Source organism: Myiozetetes cayanensis, unplaced genomic scaffold (assembly GCF_022539395.1).
Source record: "Myiozetetes cayanensis isolate MyiCay16 unplaced genomic scaffold, myiCay2020 scf15, whole genome shotgun sequence".
NCBI lineage: Eukaryota > Metazoa > Chordata > Aves > Passeriformes > Tyrannidae > Myiozetetes > Myiozetetes cayanensis.
In genome coordinates this window covers 4509994-4531463 of record NW_026087159.1, presented here as the reverse complement: position 1 = coordinate 4531463, position 21470 = coordinate 4509994, and the positions used below count along the sequence as shown (strand labels likewise).

Sequence of the window (21470 nt, the reverse complement as noted above, 5' to 3'; positions counted from 1 at the left end):
TCCTCATGCAGCAATCATGTAAGACAATGCCATTAATTTGAAGAAACTTAAAGATAAGCACAAATATTTAAGCAGTGGCATTTTTCAAGGTACAACTCTTGGTATTTCAAATGAATGGAGTGGCCTTGGGTGCTTCTCAAGGCAAGCAACATCTCCGGAATGACAAGCTCCCAGGGGCAGGTGGTTACTCTACACAGCAGCCAGTGGATCAGTGCTGTCAGGCTGGGTTTTGCTTGGTTGGGTTTGTTATTTTTCTGATAGACCATGAGGGTTGATTCCTTATTTTAGAGGTGCTCACAGAACACAGTGAAGAAGGAACAACCAGGCTCTTCTCTCACCTGCACACACCTGTGTTTAAAGGGGGCAAGCAGCTAGACTGCAACCTGCCTTGTAAGTATAATCAGGAATATTCCACGTTCTTCATGGCCAGAGGGTCAACAGATAAAATGCATCACTAAGTGGCCAGCTACACAAAAAGGACATCTCGACTCCAGGGCATCGCTTCAGTTCAAGGCAAATTACAAATTGGGTCTGACAAAATGGAGCAACGCCAGCGAAATGAAGAGATGGAGGCAAGCCAGCTGACGCCAGAGTAAATTGGCCTTTCATGTCACACTGCCAGGAGGAGCCACACACAGCTGTTATCTTGGGATCCCCCGTTTCTGCAGCAACCACCAAAATGGCTATAAATCATAACTCTTTACTGTAAGGACAAAGATTTTAGGCACTCATCTTTCAAACAAGCAGCCGAGGAGGGAGTGATACCCCAGTCCTGAATCACCAAAAACCCTGGAGAAGCCATCTAACATCTCTGCAGTAGCCACACGATGCCATTTCATTTCCCTGTTTTCAGCCCTAGAGCTGGCTGTCTGCTGAGACCCAGGCCTGAGGATTTAAAAGGTGAGTAAATGCACTGTGGTGATTCTCTCAAACTCCCTTTGCCCCAATGCATTTTGACAGCTTGCTTTTCTTGGATGACAGAACAGATAAAATGAGTATTCAGGCTTCCCCAGGATTTGCCCCTTAACTCAAGTCACAAAGCAGAGCAGGAAAACTTAATTCATCTAAAAAATTTGCTGTTTTGTCCATGAATTGCAGCTTCCTGAAACTTCATGTTTCCAAACCTTATCCTATGCATTTTCTAAATACTACCAAGTACAACCTATCCCTCCTGTGTGCCCTGAAACTCATGATAACTGAGACATACAAGTATCATGTAACTTCAGAAAAGAGTTATGCAACAGAAGTAATAACTGTGACAAAAAAACAGATTCTGTAGCATCAAGTGTATTTTCACTGGTTGATTGATCTTAACAGTTAAGAGTTCAGATGGTTCATGAACGTTCCAGCAGTTATTCAAACCTCATCTCAGGCAGGCCTAGATAATTTTAATTATTATTATATACTGGATGGTGTGGTAGAATTATAACACAGCTTCCAACTAAAAAACCCAAAATCACTTATAAGCACAGAGTCAGTTTTGAAGCTCAGTTCTTGTTCAAGTTGTGCTTACCACCTGTACTGAAATAAAATCCACTCTCAGCATCAAAGCTCTTACCTGCACGAGGAAGATGATCAGGAAATAGAAGTTGGCAATTCTTCTAAACTGCTCGAAAAGGTTCTTCGGGAGGAAGTTCCAGAGGGTGTACTGTGGGGAGAGAGGAGAACTCACAAACAGACCAAGGCACACGACCGAGAGGGACTAGAGTTACAAAATGGAAAGTATTTGCACAAAGGAAGAAAGGAGTTCTCCCTTTAACACGGCAAGGAGAACCACAGCAAGGCAGCTGAGCAGCTCCAGGCAGAGGTCCAGGTCTCAGATCTAATACCAGGAGCACGATGCAGCTGGATGCTGAAATGCCACTGAGCTCCTGCTTCAGATTCCAGCTCCAGTTCTCTCTGCTGGAGTAGAGTAGGAATAGTTGGAAGTGCCTCACAGTTGCATGGGTGTTTGTGTTGCTTTGCTTTAAAGTAGACAACTATTTCCCTTTTGTCAAAATAACCCAAACCACACACTTGGAAAATGGTGAAGGTAAAATAAGATAAAAACAACAGGTTCTAGAAAGGCATTTGGAGACACATGATTTCATTAAGAAATAATGCACAGTGGAGATTTTTTCCAAATTCCCCAAAGCATCTTAGAGTTGCTTTTCTGTTAAAAAAAAAAACAAAAACAAAAAACCCCACAACAAACCAAACAAAAACCCAAACAAAACACCACAAAACAAAAGCAAGCAAACAAACAAAAAACAGCAAACAAACAAAGTCATGCTGCCCATACAAATCTGGTATTAAGTATAATTTCCTGCTTTATTATAATTTTAAGAAAGCTGTTAAATCATTTGCTTTAGAAAAACATGTAATTTAAGACGAATATGTAAAATAATGGGTCTAATATCTATCTTTCAGCCTGCCTGAAATAAAAAAGAGTAAGGAGCCAAGTCTCAAGACCAATATCTACTTAATTATAAAAGAGACTGGTCAGGTAAGACAACCCAAGCCTAGCAAATATAAAAACGGAAAAAAAGAGCAAGGACACAACATTCAAAAATAAATCAAGGAAGAACTAAAATTAGTGCTCAAACAAACCATTTGTCAGAGAGGGAACTGGAACAGGGGAAGGTGTCCTCGCTGAAGGACCCTTTTGCATGCCAGGGAAACATCAGTGGGAATGCTACACAAGTTAAACATGGCTAGACTTAAAACTTTTTCCCAAAATAAACTCAGACAGCACAGACATATAAAAACAGATAAGAAAGAGCCAAGAGGTATAAAAAGAGAAAGGAGAGAGAAAAACCCCCTTACAGCTCAAGTACAGCAAAACTGAAGCCTAAGTGTATGCTGAGCATCATGAATCCTAAGCAGTGTGGTATGTATCCAGCTGTGTTGACAATATGGAATGCCACTTGTTTGATATTTTACTCGAATTGGCTTCAAATCTTTTGAAATAGCTTCATGAATGTCATGGAAAAAAGCTAAGCAGAAGGCAGATGGGTGTCATCACAGTTTTCCACCATAAACAAAAGCGGCATTAATACCATATGAATGTTTCCCCCTTTCCATCCAAAGGGATAAACAGAGCATGGTTATTTTTGTCCTATCTCAAGACAGAAAAATCCCATGGAATTAAAAAAAAAAAATAAAATGGGGAATTGTATTTTTCAGTCCATTTGTAAAATAATCCTCACTCCCTGATTTGCAAACAGCAAATCTGAGCGCTGTTACCTCATGCTATATTACACCTAAATTGTCCTTTCTTCCCAAAGCCAATGCGAGAAAACTAAAACAAACAAACAAACAAAAACCACCAAAACAAACAAAAACCCAAAACAAACAAACAAAACCCCCCAAAACAAAAAAAAAAACAAAACCACCACCAAAAACCCCCACCCTAACCCCCAAAACCACTGTGTCCCTGTGCTTTGCTCTCATCCAGCCTAGAAGAAAGGAACTTGTACAGACCCCCACTGGCATCGATAGGAAGAAAAAAAAGAAACAGCCAAAGAGAGAGACTGGAGCTGCATGTAAGGTCTGTACCACGCTGCTCCACCTGCAAAGGGACCTTTACATCCAACCTTCAGGAACTCAGCTTCTCAATTTCAAAAACCACCACCACATAAAATCAGGGTGAATGCAGGAGCAGGGAATACACGCCCACTATGCACCCGGACAAGCAGAGTGAGCTCACCTTGGAGGAGACAATCCTGTTGTCACAGAACTTCTGTGCCACACACGCCTCTGTTTCCGAAACAGGACGGTGCCCAACCACCACGGTGCGTGTACCGACCCGCTTCTCCTCCCCAGCACACTGTCAGGGCAACCAGGAAAAGGAGAAATTAGCTTTTAACTCAAAAAAATTAAATAGCTGCGTTAATATCTTCCAGCTTCTCCATGCACTATGCTGTTCACTGGAAATCAGGCAGCTAGAACCCCAAAAGTTCACTCCTATGCCCCGGTGAAAGCACAGAGAACAAAGAGGAACACATAAGGTCATTTAGCAAAACCAAGGCCATGCTGAGCCTGCAGATCCAGCTCTGCTCAGCCTTCAGCTCCCAGGACCACAGCCTGTCACCAGGACAGGCCACCTATGCAGGACATCTGCTGCCTATACTAGGCAATTTCTCCTTCTTGAAGGAGCATATGTATCTTTATCAAGCATTTGGAGTCATAAGGAATATAATTTATTATCTACACATCTCTTCCTAGTCCTGAGCTGAGAGTCCTTCAGCTTTGGGTTTATTCACCACATGCAGAATGATGGAAATTGCAGTCTCCTTTACACACACTCTCCTGTCCAATCCTCAAGTCCAGGCAAAATGTCTCACTACCACACTAGTACATACAGTCTTTGGATTTAGCTTAAAAAAAAGTCTACTTCTATTTAAAAATCTCAGCTAAAACCAGGAATAATAAAGCAGACAGTTTCACAACACAAACTCCTCAAGAAGACACGTAGGGTGCTGAGGAAGCCAGCTGGGCTTGCTGAGGGTTTAATTTAAAACAGAATGAGATGTCACAAGTGAATGTTAACCTTGTGTCATGGGGGCTTGATGACAGTCCCATTGCTCCACAGCAGCCAGGAGAAGGATGAGGGGAATTGCAGTGGCATAACCTCAGCAGGGAAGCAGAGCTGGTCTGCAGGGGAGCATCCCTTGCACAAAGGGGAGACACCTGTGATCAGCAACACAGAGCTCTAGCAGAGACCCAGCCATCCCACAGCCCTTCCAGGCTGCCCATGGGAGGTGACTGCACCTGGCAAATCAAAGCTAGATCTTCCCAATCCAATGGTGATGATGTTAACTCATAGTAAACAAGGGTATCTGAGTATTCCAAAGTAACAGAGCTCTATTATTTCAACATAACTCTTAAAAACAGAATTTCCAACTTCTTGTAACTTCATTTAAAAGCACTTGCCAATCTGTGACAAAGCAGAGGCCACGCAGGTCCCTGCAGCCCTGAGGAAGCTCTCAGGTGGACTCTATCCCCATGAGCCTCCAGCTCTGGGCTGCCCAGCACACTCAAGTTTCTCAGTGGCTCATAAAACTGTATTTTCAAAAGAAACAAAACTGTGCAGTAGTTTAAAAATCAGCTTTTCATTCTGTCCAGGTTCCCCCTTTCATATAACAAAGTGTCCCTGCCACAGATGCTCACAGCCAAGGGAGAAGACCTGGCTGGCACCAGAAAGCACTTTGCAAGGTTCAACTTAAAATTATACAGTGAATTTAAAATACCCACTAAGAATAGATGGCGTTGGGGGGAAAAAGAATGGTGTTAGACCAGGCTAAGGTTTTCTTAGAGTTAAGGGTTTGGGTTTTAAAACGTGAGCAGGGAAAACATTTGTCAGTCTATGCTTCAAGGGCATTAGCAGGCAGCAGGGCTGCTGAAACACAGCAGGGCTGCTGTTCATAGTCCCCTTACTCATATTAACCCTCAACCCTACAGTTTGCTTGCTTTGAAACCCCACAATGGCAAGTGCCAAATATCTGTCCCATGCCAGTTGCCCAGCATGGACTCAGCCTGCTCATGGAGTGCCCTGGATCTGGCTCCGCATCTTGGTTGTCCAAAGGGCTCATCACAGGCAGCGTGTCAAGCTGCAAACAAAACCCAGCTAGAGAAAAGGTACTCTGAAAACAAACGTGTTAAGACAGCAAGGCCTGGGACTAACTGCTGCTTGGGGGAAGTGTAAAAACCAAAAATTTAAACAACTAAAATAGGTGTACCTGGAATAGCAACAACTGAATTGATCCTGTTGCACCAGGAGTAGGATCTGCCCAAAGGAAACAGCAGCTCTTCCTCCCCCCTGCTCCCCACCCGTGTCTGCAGTATCTTCAATTAAAGAAGTATTTTTACACCATGCCTAAACCTAGTTTGCTGTGCTGACTGCTCTTGCTACAGACATCCTCAAACCTCCAGCAGTTGATGCTTGGAGCAGAAGATGGAAATTTCTCACAACCCTGCACCATGTCCCTGCACCCCCCAGCACAGATCCAGCAGCAATCACCACCACCAGCTCCCAAACACAGATAGAGTAGATGCACACTCCCAGCTAGGGAATGTCATCACTCTCCCAGCCTCATCACCACAGCCTGCAGCAGCGAACAGCACATCTTCCAAACTAGAAACTAGACCCAGAAAAGGTTCCCTGATGTATCTGCTGCGTTATGGAGGTGGGTCTCACCAACCTGCGCCCCAGGAGCGAGAGGCAGAGCCATTCATCCACACCACTGCAGCACTGGGGAGTTGGAGTTGAGACAGACTGTCCCCAAGTGTGAAGTCCCTGTCGTGTCCCTGTGAAGGATCTGGAGCCAGGCGTGCCTGGTGGGCATCCCTCCAGCACAGGGAGGAAGCGACAGCTTCCCCTGCCCACACCATTGGCAGAGCAGGGGGGAAGGAGCAGGGGTGAGGGTTTGCCAAACACACACACATGTGGCATGGAAGTCATAAAGTTCTGGTTAAAGCACTACTGGAAAAATATGCACAAGCATTTACTGACTATTCAGAGTTAGCCATAGAAAGCAAGGAGATATGAAGCTCCAGAGCAGAGGAGAACCCAAATCCCAGGTGTGGTGCTTTGGCTGACCAAGCCTCACCAAGTTATCACCACTAACTCCCGTGTGGGCTTTCACCTTCACTTCCCTTCAGTTATTTATTGGAAGCATCTCTTACAAAGAATGACTGTAACCCCATGTTAACAGTAACACTGTAACTCCACAATACATCCGAGCCCTCTGTGGTGGCATGAGAGGGAGAAGTCATCATTCCCTGGTCTGACCAGGCTCCCACCACTCACGGCATTTCATTTCCCACTCCCTCAACCACCCCACAGTGTCACACCATCCCACACCCCACGAGAAGCTGGAAGGCTTCACACCGCATCTTTCTCTTCTCCGCTTCCCAGAAAGTGAACACACACCACAATGACGCCTGAGGTGAGAGGTGTTGGCTCAGCTCAGCAATTAAAAGCTCTCATTTTGATGAGCCCATCTCGGACCGCTCGCTGGGTCGCTAATAGATTGCTACATCTTAATAACAGCTCTCAACAGAGACTTACAGGGAGATTTAGGGAATAACTGCCAGGCTTTGGGGAAAATTATAAAATATGCAGATTAGCAGAGAGAGGATTTAGATTACTTTTTCCAACTGTCTTTCATCAAAAACTTTAATTCTGACCAAAAGAAAAAAAGAAAATATTACTTGGACACAATTCAAACAGCTGCCTCATTGCCTGGTGGGGTTCTATAAAGCCCAGAGTCCACAGCTCTGCAGTGAGCTGGTGCAGGCAAATGCCAGAGTTTCTCCTGCTGTTTAGAGCCAAGCCTGCCAAAAGGATTATTCAAGAAAATAAACAATTGCATTCCCCTCACATGCACTTTATCACCTCCCTCAGCCTGAGGCGCGGAGTTTGCACGAGTGCTGGGAGAACCAGAGCTATCTGTAGGGATTAGTGGTGCCAGACCTCACAACCTCGGGACAGTGCCAGGGGAAGCCACACTGCATCATTCCACCAAGCCTTGAGAATGTGGGGATGCTGTAGGTGACCCCAGATCCGTCTGCTGCAACCCAAAAGAGCTCCCAGCAGCTGGCAGACACACAGCAGCACCCCGGGGGACACTGCAGACACCAGGAACTGAGAGGAAGGAGCGAAGGAGGTATTTTTGAGCAGAATCACTATCCTGTCTGCATCACCTGAGGACCAGGCTCAAAGACGTGGGTCTCTCCCACAATATTTCAGCTTCAGTGCAGGGCTCCTGGTCCACTCCCCCAGTGCCTAACCAAGCCCATCAATGAGTCAATCTTTCAGCAGGGCATCCAAACCAGATTTCTCCTGAAGGAGCTCAGCTGGAAGACAACAGCCAAACACAAATCATAAGAGATAAAGATGAGGCTAGCAAGGCTGTTCTGCCAGGAACATCCTTCAAGTTGGCAGCTCACTTTCCATCTTCGTTTTCCCCCTTGGGCAGGACCAGGAGCCCAGATGCAGTAATAAATAACCACATCGTCACCACTGATGCAGGCACACTCTGCTGCATGGGCAAAGCACAGTCCTCCTCAGGTCATGGAGAAATTCAGATATAGAACATATTTCTGTTAAGCAATTTGATGCAACCCAACTTTCCCACATTTTCACCTTTTATAAAGCCCATGTACTGCCAGAAGCAGCAGCTCTGAAAACAAGGCATTAGGGATAATGACTATTTTCTTACATTGTACAAATTTAAAAAGCCCATCTAACATGCATCAGTACACCCATGGAAAGTCAGCAGAGGTTTGGCATTTCACTACAAACTTTTTTTTGAGGAGATAAGAACATATATGATTTGCAGGCATCAGACCAGGTCTAGAAATACCTACAGATACAACTAATAAATAACCCAAAATCATCTACAACTTGAAGCTGTTGGAGCATTACACAGAGACAACAGATTTACATTTGCAGCCCACAGCACTCCCCAAATTCTTCACCTAAGTTTGGGCAACTCTCCCTTTGTGACTCTTTCCCCTCTCCATCTATGCCCTTCTCCCACAGAGACATCCTGCGACAGCGCGGCTCCCTCCTGCCTCAGGGAGAGGCTCCTCTTCACCCGCCCTCCCCAGCTTCTACAAATCCATTACAGCATCGTGTACATGACCTGGACGGTCCTTGATAAAAGTTGCAAACCTGGGTAAAAATTACCAAGCCTGGATAAAAATTAATGGAGTTAGTCTGAGTTCAACAGGAGAGGTGAACCTGTGCTCTGCAGCCACCGCTGACAAGGAGTCACTCTGAGTGGACTATTTCTAGGGCAGCTGTAAAACACAGTGTTTAATTATATGCCCCATATGGAAAGCAAGTTCTGTGCTACCTGCTGTCCCTGTTTCCAGAAAAAAACACAGTGGCAGAAGGAAAAAACCCACCACCATTTGATTTACTAGAGTTTCAGAAAGCACCTAAACCATAACTAACTAATAGAAAAAACTCCTTTCATGTTTGCTAAAGATAGCTTCAAGCCACAGAGTAAACACAAATAACTCATAGAAAACATATCTAATAAAAACCACAGGCATTTAAAAAAAAAAGTCATCTGCTAAAACCAGAGATAATTATACGGTATAAGTACAAAGCTCAAACATTTGAATGAAATCACAGCTTATGTTATCTACATGCAAAAGAAAGATTAAATCACATTACTTGGCTTCAATCTCATGAATAGTTTAAAGTCTAATTGCTCCTATATTGTTCCATTTATCAAAAATGTAGTAGAGAAGACGACCTGATTTACAAAAAAAAAAAAAAAAAAGCCTGCAAAAATAACACCATCTCCCAAACCAGCCTGTTCTAGCTCCTGTTTCATTTAGCTCCAAAAGAACAAAGAAAAACACATGCACAATTTTAAAAAGCCTCCATAAATTTACCGTAACCTCCCCAAAACATCCATCAGCCTTGGGCAGTGCTCAGCACACCAACCCCATTGCCCAACCAACACCTTTCTAATTGAAAATTTTTCTTGCCAATTTTTCTATGACTCCTTGTCTTCAGTCATTTCTGTGCAGGTACAAGCAATGCTTTGAGAATACCCTTAATAATTTAGCAGTTCAGACTGCGCTTACCCATGCCGACCACATATTTAGGTAGATCTCCTGACTTAGAGAGAGAATTCCATCGACCGGGATCAACCCCACTGCTCGCCCTGAGCCTGCAGGAAAGAGTCAATAACATGCACAGACCTTGGAAAGGAAACAACCAACAAACATTGCATTTAAAACACCAAAAGTTCATAGGTCCAAGAGAAAGGGCTAAAGGTGTGCACTGCTCAAAACTCATCTCTCACCGGATGGGACTTTAGCTGCTCAACCCTAACCAGAGTAGGGAAAGCTGGTACCTTGGGAAAGCAGAATGTTGAAACTTAAACCTGTATCCCTTCTCCGAAGCTTCTGTTGGTATTTCAACAAGAGACAAAACACAATCACCAAGGAGTGACTGCTGGGATAAGCCGGGTTCAGCTGAGGTGAGGGGGCAGCAGGGGTAACCACGAGAGCCCCCAGACCAACAGCATAAGAGGAGTCATGGGAAAAGGACCAATACCTCAGGTTTTTTAAAATCACAGTCAACATGTGATGAGGTTCAGTATCCAGACCTTGTCCTTGGTCCCTGCTGGGGATGACAAAGTGGTAGATCATGCGCTCTAGCAGAGCATCATTGACCCAGATCACACCATCCTTAATATAAGTTCAAGTACATCCAAGCAAGGGGCCCCAATGAGAGCCTGTTCCCACATCTTCTCTGCCCCAAGACTGTTCTGCCTGACCATGTGGGTTTGTAAGAAGGTCACTTTCATCAAGGACAAGGGACTGGGGAACAGCAGAGCCGAACCAGGCTGCACTTCCTGGAAAAGCTGACTTAGCCAACAAAGCCACTGACAAAAACAGAGGGAGACATGGCAGGGTGGGGAGAACAAGGGAAAGAGCTACTTGAAAGATTTAATAAGGGTGGAGAGAGGAAACACAAGAGTTTTTTTTCCCAGATACTAAATTTACGGGAGAGCCCAGCCCCATCCTGGACTTGAGGAGCACTGTGCACAGGGGTGACAGCTGAAAAGACCTTTTTTGGCACAGATTTTGTTTTCTTTTTCCTTCTGGAAAAAGTCTGTCCCCAAACCACACAGGACTGCATCTTCCCAGCAAACATGCCACAATGTCTGTAATCACAGCTTCTGCTCAGCAGCACTCTGCACAAAGCCAGGTTCATATATGATGCAGAAAGTCAAACCCAGGCAGTATTGATTGGCCCAGTATTACTTCAGTGCTGCTGTTGTGTGGAAAATCTGTTGCTCCTGTTCAAACATAACCACCGACCTTTGGAAGTTTTCAGTATCTCAATTCTTTTTTCTCTACCCTGTTGGCAGCCAGGGTTATGAAACCATTGCTCATCTTGAAATACAGGCAGCAGATCTTTATTTTTGGCAGTCCAAAAGAAAAGTTCGACCAGCATGCTGCCAGCATGTAAAATTCAGACTCATAGGAACACTTCAGGCTCGAGAATAGAAAAAAGGACTTTGAATAAGAGCCAAATGTTTTGCAATGGTCACAAAGCAAATACAACGAGGTCTTCCTGTCTTCAAAACTCTTCCTCCCTCCTTTCCCCAGCTCAAGCTGTGCACATATGTCTGTTCATCGTCAGCTATTTTAGCAAGGCAGCAAGCTTCCAGAGCAGTGATTTGCCCTGACAAAAATTAAAATAAGAGCAAAGTGGAAAAAAACCTCCAAGTTTGCAATTGTCAGTGCTTGCATCACCCTGCAGAGCTATAATTTGTTGGTTTTCCTGTTGTTTTCTGGTCCTCTGAAAGCCTGAGCTCTTCAGTTATGGAAACAAAAAACCCCTAAATGCTATGTTATGCATCCCCGCTCAGCCAGACATTACTCTGACCTCTGCCACCTACAAACATTTTGCCCCTTTTAAAGTTTTCCCAGCATTTCAAAGCCAGGCTGCCAGCTGACTGGCAAGGGGCCCATCTCCCAGAGCAGTTTCCTCCCTTTCCCCTGGGAAGCAAGCCTGCCTGGCTGTCCATACTCTGGGGCCAGAGCTGCACACCCCTACCAGGGTGTACCTCACACCTCAGCATCCCAGAAGCATGGGTTGGTCCACAGGCCTTGCCCAGCCACATCCCCCCAGATCAAGCTTTGCCCCAGGGAAGCTGTCCTATCTCCCACACAACAGCCACCAGCAGGGATGAGAGGGCAGGTCCAGGCTGCAGGGGCTGACCAAGTCCTGCACCAGCACCATGGGGTGCTCTCAGTCCCTGCAATGGGTACCCAAGGTCCAAGGTCCCAGCCCCCCATACCATGCTCATCACTCACACTGATTCAGATGAAGTTCTTCGACTCCAAAAAATGTAAAAGTCATGCTTTTCTAATCCTCCCCTTGCTGTACTACAGAGAAATGTCTCCACAGAAGTAGCAGGAGATAAAAGGAAAAAGAAAGAGGGAAAAATCACGTCCTTCACCCCATGCTCCACAGCCAAAACCAGCTCCACATGCTCCAGACCCCACTGAAAATATTTTCATCTCCAGATACTACAGTGACCAATAGATTCATTCTTGGGGCTGCAGGCACAGTCATACCAGGATATGGGATCAGTGCAATCCACCCAGTCAGGAGAGAAATCCTCAACATGTTGCCTTGAACTGTTTATCTTCAGGAAATCCTTTGGCTCACGTTCCTGCAGGGCTGGGTAAGGCAGCTGCAGAGCAGCTCCTGCAAAGCACAGGCTGCCCGAGCAGTGCCAGCAGCCTGGACTGGCAGCAGGAGGGAAATCTGCTTATCCACAGGGACATGGAGCTGAGGTTTGAGTTGGCCCTAGCACGTTGGCCTTGGAGCTCGAGGGGTTTCAGTGTGGCCCATCGCAGCACCATCAGCTGCAGAAGCAAACCCATCCTGTGCTGGAGAAAAACACAGCACCCCAGGAGATGCCTCAGCCATCTCCATTCCATCCTATCAGAGGCTATCCCTAGCCCAGCACCGGGACAAGTGCATTCCTACTCTCACAGTCACTAAGACAAGCTCCTTGACCCAAGGTTTCCTCTCTCTGTGTGACTGCTTCCCACCCTGCACTTGCCGGAATGGGACTTGTCAAGTGGAAAGTGTCACTTCCATCCATTCAACTGCACTAAAAGAAACCACCCTGTGGAAATTATGTACTCCACAATATTAATTTGGCTGACACAAGGGCAACAGCCTTCTGGGCATCACAGCTAATTTTACTGTGCTCCCTCCCTGAGCAAATAAAAGAAAAGGTGTGAGCTGTAAGGAAGGAGGAAAAAACAAAAAGAACAAAAACCTTCCACAACTCAGAGTGAACAGAAGTGGTATGCAAAACACCACCCAAAGTAAACAAAAAAATATATTAACTGCATTTTATGCTTGGCTTTGCAGCCCCCCCCCAGTGCAGTCTGAGTCCCTACAGACAGCAGCTGCTTGGCTTTGTGCAAATGTTGAGGAGGAATTACACAGAATTATAATAAAAGATGGTAGGGCTGCTCAAAAAGTGGATTTTTTCCCCTGCATTTAATTTCCCAGCAGTGAGTTTGGGGTTTTTTTTATTTTTTTCCCCTCTTAAGCCAATTGAGACTCCAGCGACAGAGCACAGCGTCGCTGCAGTCAAGCAGTATTTAATTTGTATTACTGCTGAAGAGATCTTGGATTGCAATGCCAAAGAAGCGCTTCAAATTGTCTAGTCTTGCCTGTTGCACATCTTACTCAGCTTTTCTAGGTCCTTTACAGTACAAGAAAAATAGGATCCCTCTGTTTTGCAAATCAGTGCATTTGCCACAATACTGCAAACAAATTACATTTACCAAGTGGCCGATGCCTCCGTTTCTCACTCTAATGGTCTTATAAAATCTTGTTAAGGTGTACAGCACACTTCAGGACACATGAGATGTAAAGACTCTTTGGAAATACACAGCAAGAAATTACCAAGCCCTACAAAAGCAAAGCTAGGGTCTTTTCACCTATAGATCCTGCAAAATTCAGCTGAAAACAGAGTAAAAAGCCTGTAGCAAAGCATTACTCAGCCAAGGCCACAAATGAGGTGCACAGGAATCGTGTTCAAGTAGTGAAAAAAAAAGTCTTGCTCTCAAAATACCCAGCTAGGACAGCCTCACAGGGGCTTACCCTTCCTTCTGCTGCAGGAGGAAAACAAAATGCTCTTTACAAACTGCCAGATCAAAAATAAGTGCATTAAGCTTTCATTAAGGAGAACAGGACTAATGTTTCTGAACTACAAGCACTATCAATTAGGGCTGGATTTTCAGAGCAGGTATGCTTTTAGACTAAGTGATCTTCAGTTGGAATTCCATTTCAAACAGTGGGACTGAGGTTTTGGGAAAAAAAAAAAATCACTGGAGTCAGCAAGATGCAACAGGTGCCCACAAGAATGGACGGACTGTGAATCACATGTGGAAGGGATTGCATAAGGAGCTAAACATTTTGGAGTATTTATTGGTTCTGATCAGCATCCGTGATAGCAAGCACCCCTGTGAGAACACAAAAAACATGGAGGGGAGGAGAAGCAAAACCTAGGACTGCTTCCCTCCCACCAGTGAGCCCCCAGCTGCTATCCCCACCCCACTGCCCCATGTGCAGCTCAGTATCCAAATGCACTTTGCAGCCACCAAAGAGGTGCCTTTTGCCAACCACTGGCCTGCAGCTCCCTGGGTTCTGGCCAAGCCCAAGAAAGAGCCCACAAGCAAAAATAAATGTATATACTCAATGCATCTATATATATTGCATATATGCATATTTGATGTGCATATATTGCACACATGTATATTTAATGCATATATATATGCTGAAGTCACTGCAGCCTCTGGGCAAAACAGGTTTTTCCTGACCCAGCAGCTGTGCTGCTGCCAGGCAAAAGCCAGGTAAGGGCAGAGGCCGGAGGAGACCTTTTAAAACAAACCAGTTTTACTGTTTCCCCAGGCTACAAGTTAGCAAACAGAGCTTTAAACCAGCCTGCCACCATCCCCTGCAGCGCAGTGGCAGCACCAGCATCACCCTCCTACCCTGGAAGGGTGACAGCAATCCACGTAAAAGCTCCATGCACAAGTCTGGGATGTTGGATAAATCAAAGCAAGGCAGTAAACTGCAGCATGATGGCTACACTAAAACCAGATGGGGCTGCCTGGTGGTGGTGGAGCCAGCCTGTGAAAAGGGTAGAGGGAGTCACAGGAGAGAAAAACTACAGGAAAGAGACACAATAATTTTAAAATAATAATAAAAATGGCTTCAGTCATCAGTAACATGAGCATTTCCAATGAGTAGGAGACACTTCCTGACTGGCACAGTATCCCTAAAGGCAGGACAGGGTGTGAGCACAGCCCACTTCACAGTGTCCTTCATACTGTGCCCACTGCCAACAACAACCCAGCAGTGTGAGGCTCCTGAGTGACACATTCACAACTGGGCAAGAAAACAGCCACAGTCCAGCACATCAAGCTGCTGGGGACCAGCCCTGTCTGCAGCCCGACATCTGCACAGTCCCAACAAGTTGGAGAGAATAGCAAATCTCCAGGCAAACAACAGAAAACACTGAGAAAACAAACAAACAAACCAACCTGAACCTCAATATTACTCGGTAATTAAAGTAGGAAAAAAAAATATTATCTACTTGCAAGAGATGAGGGAACTGCCAGGGCAGAGCTGCAGGAAATGCATGCCAGGTTCTCCTGGCTCCCATGCAGCATCACCTCCAAGCCCAGGTTTGGATGCAGGTCCACTGGCTGGGAGGGCACAGGCAGGTAAAACAACACCCTGTTTATTTCAATGGCAAAACCTGCTTGAGAAAAACCAGCCCATCTTTCCCAACACCAGACATCAGCAAGCACAGAATTATTTCTGAGATGAGCAGCAAGAAGGAGATTTCAGTCTAAACGTAGAAGTATTTTCTAGGATCACCTTGGGATAGCCTGTCCTGGCACAGGGCAAGAGCTGCTGCCCTCTCCCCTCGGCAGGGCTCAGCAGAGGACACTCTTGGGCAGAAGGGCACCAGAGGGACTGGCTGAGCAGTGCAGGAAAACCTCCCCGCTGCCATCCGGCCTCAGCACCCGCCTCCTACACACAACCAAATACAGGAAACTCCCTTGAAAAATCCCCTGAGCAAACATTTTCAGGGAAAGGCAAGTGGGTTAACAGCACACTAGGTCCAAGTTCTTGGAAAACTCCCCCTGCCCAGACACCCCAGCCAGGCTGGGCAGTTCGGTGGCTCCCTTACCCCTGTGATCTCCAGTGGGCAGATCTCGGCCACAGGGATGTTCCCCTTCTTGGCCACCCTGGCATTTTCTCAGCAAGGATAGCAAGTTCAAGTCTCCCAAGGGGACACAGAGTCCCCCACCTCAAGGAATTAGGAGCCAAAGGCTATTTTTCTGCTGCACACCTCAAATAAGAGATGTGGGCACGGTGCCATGGGAGAAGATGCTCACGGGAACCCAACCTGCATTGCTAAAAATGTGATCACTGGGAGACAACAACTAATTTGGGTGGGAAGGTCTGTAAGTCAGAACTTAACAGACCCCACGAATACTCTCCATCACCTTTGCTTTTAACTAACATTAAAAAAAACCCTCTCCACTAGAGAGACAGTTACAGCCAGAAAAACAGCAGTTTTAGTCAGAAAGGAAGTGAATAAACTAAAGGCAACAGGACGAAATTAAAGGCAAGGCTGAAAAGCTTGCTATTAATAGACAGCCTGTTAGCTTTTACAACTTTTATTGTTAAAATTAAATTGCCATGCCTTCAGCTGCAAATCCAGTCAGCTCAGCTCTGAACCTTCCCTGCACAGCCCAGACAATCATCATTATTCTCAGCAAAATACCAACTGGGGACAAAAATGGTATTGAGTGAAGAATAAAATACAGGCCAGACACATGTTATTCTCCACAAAAAAGTTTCTGCACACCACAGGTTTAATTGGCAGCACCATTTATCATTAATGTTTGACTGGTGCTTTCCAGTCCCTCCTTACAGTGTTTTCTAAATTCTACAAGCTTCAGCTGCACACATGAATGCCTCCATGTAGCTGTTTATCCCACGGTAAGTTTTTTGTTTTTCTTTATTTTTAGCCAAATGGTTGAGCTATTTCTGGGAATAAGGTTACAGTTAGGAGATGTTAAAGAGAAAACAGTTACAGGAATCTGAGAAACTCCTGTGTCCCCACATTACACGGAAGTTGAAAAACTCCTGTGTTCCCGTTTTCCAGGGTAGGGGCATCAATAAGGGACTGAAGCCCTGGGAAAAAGCTTCTTGCAGCTATTTGAGCTTGTCTTCTCTGTGGTTGCTACAGGGGAACTGGTCCCAAGCACATGAAACGCCATTATTCTGTCAAATACACCTTACAAAATAAATTCCAGCAACTTTCATGAAAAATTCAAGTCACTTTGTTAAAATCCACACTCTTTTGAAGTGTGGGATTTCTCCAAGCGGAACTGCCACTTGGTGTCACAGAAACACCCCAGCCCCAACCTTTGCTGCTTGCAGGTTTTTGTCACATTAATGAAAGCAAAATGCTTCTTGCAGAAGTTGTCAGTCAGGTACAAGGTATCTGACATGCAGCCTTACTCACATGTATTGATTTAGTGGAACATTGGTTGATTTAGGGGAAAAAAGGCAATTCTCAAGGCCACCAACTCCTACCTATGGTCATCTTTGTTACTAGAATAGGAACTGCAATCACACACTAATGATTGGTTCACACTGTCTTAAACAAAAAAACAAGTGTGGAAGAAAATCACAGATGTGCTCCATGTCCCAAAATAGACGTTATTACACATTTGCTGCAAAAACTATAGGCAGGAGTGTAAATGAGCATCCTCTACCTCAGACATCTCCCACAAGCCATATTCCAGCATCGCCCTGAGCTGGGCAGGGGCCAGGTGAGTGGCAACCAACCAACAGTGGTCAGCTCCCACACTGCCCAGCGCACCCAGGGAGCTCTCCCCACCCACCCCTGCCCCTTCTCACCTACTCCTCATTGCCAATGGGAAATTTATTCCCCCTCTAAAAAATTACTTTGGGCAGTTTCCCATTTTCTGTCATTTGAATAGGTCTCAGTGCGGGTATTTTCCTGCAGAACACCAGACAGGACCTGCCCTACAGGGTCCCATAAACAACCTGGGGGGAACCCCATGGCTGGCAGCTGCAGACTCCAGAAGATCAGCAAGGGAACATCATTCCAACTTACAACAAGGCAAAAGCACAGTCACAGTGTGGGTCCAGCCCACGGACAAGCACTGCATGACCATCTAAGAGGCACCTTCTTTCCCCAACATCAAGCAAACATTCTTGAGAACCTGCAGCTCATGACAAGCCCAGCACTTGCTAAACACCAGGGATTTACCCCGGTACAGGCTGCAAAGAGGATCAGGCCCCAAGGTATTAATTAAAAGGGAATAACACAACTAAGGTCCTGTTGTTAGACACTGCAGAAACACACAAACAGAAGAATTTTTCTCCCAATTACAGACTGTTTGTTGTTTTCTTAATTATCCTGGGTTCTGAACAGAATAGGAAAATACCAGAGCAAGGAACTGCACTGACTGCAGAGGCAAGAGACCCAGAAGGGAACGCAAATATCAGTTCATGAGCTCAGTCAGCACCAGGCACCCCAAGAGGAGGGAGAACAGCCTGGGGTCCTTCCCTGCCCCCTGCAGCCTTCCTGCACTGTGAGTAGGGTGACAGCTCACAGGGCTCACTTCCAGAGCAGCCTTAAATAAAAGTCAATGGAGTGGAAAACTGAAATAATGAGGGCACGAGTAACTTTTCTTTCTGCATTTCACACTTAGTTCTTACAACAACCAGCCCCAGCCCCGCAGCACTGGCAGAGCTGTGGTGCAGAGCTGTGGCCTGCAGGTACGGCTGTCTGCACGCTTTCTGAAGAATCCAGGAAAGAGTAATAAATGAGAAAAAGCACCTTGTCTCTGATGCACAGCATGGGGACCAGCACTTCCCAACGAGTCTGGAAGTGGACAGAGCTCACCCCAGTCCTGTGAGGAGTCCAGCACAGCAGTTCCCGGGCCACCAACACACTTCCCCACTCTACTCACGCATCCTCCCTGCAACAGCTGTACAAGCAACATGAGACTAAAAATAAGACTCCAGTGCTAGAACCCGTTTCCAAAAAGGAATTAAAGTTATATTTCAAGTTGACAGTATCTCCTAAAAGTGGATTAACCATGGCAATTCAATCCCACCTCCCTGCAGCGATCCCAGCCCCACTATTCTTTTGGCAGGGATTATTTCAGTGGCGCAAATTGAAGTTAAGAATCCAATTTGTTTCTGTAGAGCATCAGTCTGTGCCCCTGGATAGCAAAGCAGACCCACATACACCACTCTACCCTTCTTGCTCTTTTTACCATCCCATGTCATACCCCATGCAGGATAAGAGTTTATAGGAGGGACAAACAGAGCCACAAACAATCATGTTGATAGGGTAAGGCACATCCATCATGCCTAAGCTGTGAAATACAGCTTAAAACAGGATTTTTAATATCTGTTGGTATTTATGAGCCTCTAGCAGAGACCACACAGAGGAGAGGTTACAACATTTGTCTGAGTAGCCCTACGGGATCTTAAGTGTCAGAAAATCTGCAGCCTTCGTAACTGCAGTGAATTTTCTGCAATGAAGACAAGCATCTCTTAAAGCCCTGTGCCACCCACCCAGGACTGAGGGCAAGACAGTAGCTTGGGACAGCTCCACGGAGATCGCCATGGGTTGTCCCCTCCTCCCATGGAGCAGGAGAGAGGGGACCCACCCAAACCTCCTGGGGCACCCTGCAGGGCTGGGGACAGAGCAGAGCTGCAGCGGCACGGCAGGAGCTGCTCTATCAGTCAAAGGCTGATACGACCACTTGTACCAGCTCGATAACAAACAGCTTCGGTGCTACTCAAATGCCGCTTACAAGGCCAGGAGGTAGGAAAAGTATCTGAAATCCCTCACCAACGCTGCAGATGCCCTGGCATCCTATTCTGGTCCCCAGGCAGAGCTGTTCCTCTAGCCAGAAAATTACCTCTAACCTTCCAAACAGGTGCTGCAACAGTTCAGCCCTGCACAAAGCATTTAGAAATACCTGGGTTCAGTGCTCAGGACTGCTTTTCCTCTGCCCCAAAGGACATCACACCCCAGCGGTGATGCACATCCACCCTCCACGGCAAGGGACTGCGAGAAGTGGCACAGAGACTGTGTGGGGGGCCCCAGGCAGCAGAGGGGTCACACCTCACACGTAAGGAGGGTGCTGGATATACAGCCTAGTCCAGCACCTCTGTGAGTATCTACTCAGAGGAAGCAGCCACCTAAAAAAGCTTTTATCTGAACTCAGTGGAGATGCTTCAAACCCCAAACACCTCCCACCAAGGGTGGAGTAGGAAGCACATAACACAGGGCAGAGATAAAGTCATCAAAGCCAGAAATTCAGGGCATTGAGTTTAGATCTGATATATTTGTCCCCGAGGTTGCAAAACAATGGTTTCAGTTGGTGTGTTCTCCACAAGGCTAACCCAGAGCCTGCAACAGAAACACAACCTACAAATGGGAAAGTCAACCGGTTTTCCCCCCCACACCCCGTAAGCGCTGCAGAGCTACCTCCAGACTCAAAAAAGAGATTTAGCGTCCCTTGTCCTGCAAATCTGAAAAATCTGGCACACAAAGCAGCTCGCTCAAAACCAAAAGTGAATATGAAAGTGAATCTCGCAGCTGCCCCGGCCTTGCTGGCAATCGCGGGCAGAGTCTGTTATCCCGGCAGGTAACCGGGTGGTGCCCCGGGAAGCAGCTCCGGAGCCTCCCAGGGCGTTTGGGCTGTGCTAACACCACACACCACTGCCTGCTGCTTGAACTCCAGGAACTTTGCTAACTACGCACTGCGCAATCAATGACACTGCTGAGTAAACAGCGGCGCCTGAAATGATGTTAAAACACTGGTTTTGCCATATTTTCTGTAGAAGAGGAAAAAATGAGTAATTACAGAGTTCAGGCCAAGCAATGAGGTCACCGTGAAATCTTCAAGTAGCTTATGTGGCATCGGGAAGGGTTCGGGATGGATTTGGGGGGCAGGAAGCGGGTGGAGCAGCGGCGGGGGCAGCACACCCTGCATCCCGCCCGGGGAAGAACCACGCGGTTTGCGGTGCGCGCTGCCAGGGTGGGGAAGACCCCTCCGCTGGGTTTTTTGGGGAAAAAACAAGGTTTGGGCTCTAGCAGCACAGACAACTTCTGGAGGGCTCGCAGGGACGGACGGACGGACAGATGGAGGAAAGGGGAGCGGGCCGGGGCCCCGCGGCGCGGGCGGACCCCGCCGGGAGGGGGATGCGCCGCGCACCCCCGCGCTCAACACCCTCCCACCCCTCCCGGAAAAACAAACCCAACGCAAGGCGAAAAATCATAACAATGAACTTTTCCCCCGCCCGCCACGCCGGCCCCGCACTCACCAGGCGGCTGAGGCTGCGGCGGAGCATCGCGGCGGCGCCCGGCCCCGCCGCGCTCACCGCCGCATCGCCCGGCCCGGCTCAGCTCGGCTCGGCTCCTACTGCGGCCGCGGGCCCCGCCGCCGGCCCCACTCCATGCCCCCGGCCCCGGCGCTCGGCCCGGCCGCGCCGCTCAGCCGCGCTTTGTCCCGCCGCGCCCCGGGGGCGGGACCGCCCCGGAGCAGCCTGGGAGCTGCTGGGCTGCCGGCAGGGGGAGACAGCGCGCCCCCGGCACGGACGGACGGACGGACAGACGGCGGGAGCGGCCCGGGGCAACCTCCTGCCCTGTTAAACCCTCCCGCCCGCTGGGGCCACGGGTGCCATTCGTCCTCTTAATGCAGCTTTTACCCCCACCCCCGCACGGTGTCACAGGCATGGAACGGTTTGCGCTAGGAGGGACCTCAAAAGCCGTCTAATTCCACCCCACTGCCATGGGCAGGGATGCCTTGCACCAGACCAGACTGCTCCAAGCCCCGTCCAA

At 47.1% G+C, this 21470-nt stretch overlaps 1 protein-coding gene across 7 annotated transcripts in view; it reads right to left on the bottom strand.

The window, feature by feature from the left end:
- ATP11C (ATPase phospholipid transporting 11C) overlaps window positions 1-21107 on the bottom strand; it is a 56588-nt gene extending 35481 nt beyond the window's left edge. For 6 of the 7 annotated variants that reach the window (XR_007628296.1, XM_050310296.1, XM_050310290.1 and 3 more), the window contains exons 1-3: window positions 20954-21107; window positions 3689-3808; window positions 1559-1648 (exon numbers count right to left, since the gene is read on the bottom strand). Coding sequence is in view for 6 of the 7 variants with exons in the window: in XM_050310296.1 (XP_050166253.1) it covers window positions 1559-1648; window positions 3689-3808; window positions 20954-20980 (237 nt within the window). In the remaining variant the exon portion in view is untranslated. Of the gene's footprint in view, window positions 1-1558; window positions 1649-3688; window positions 3809-18446; window positions 18483-20953 lie in introns of those variants that run through there. The other variant, XM_050310291.1, reaches the window with a different exon arrangement.
- Between the last annotated feature and the right edge of the window lie 363 nt (window positions 21108-21470).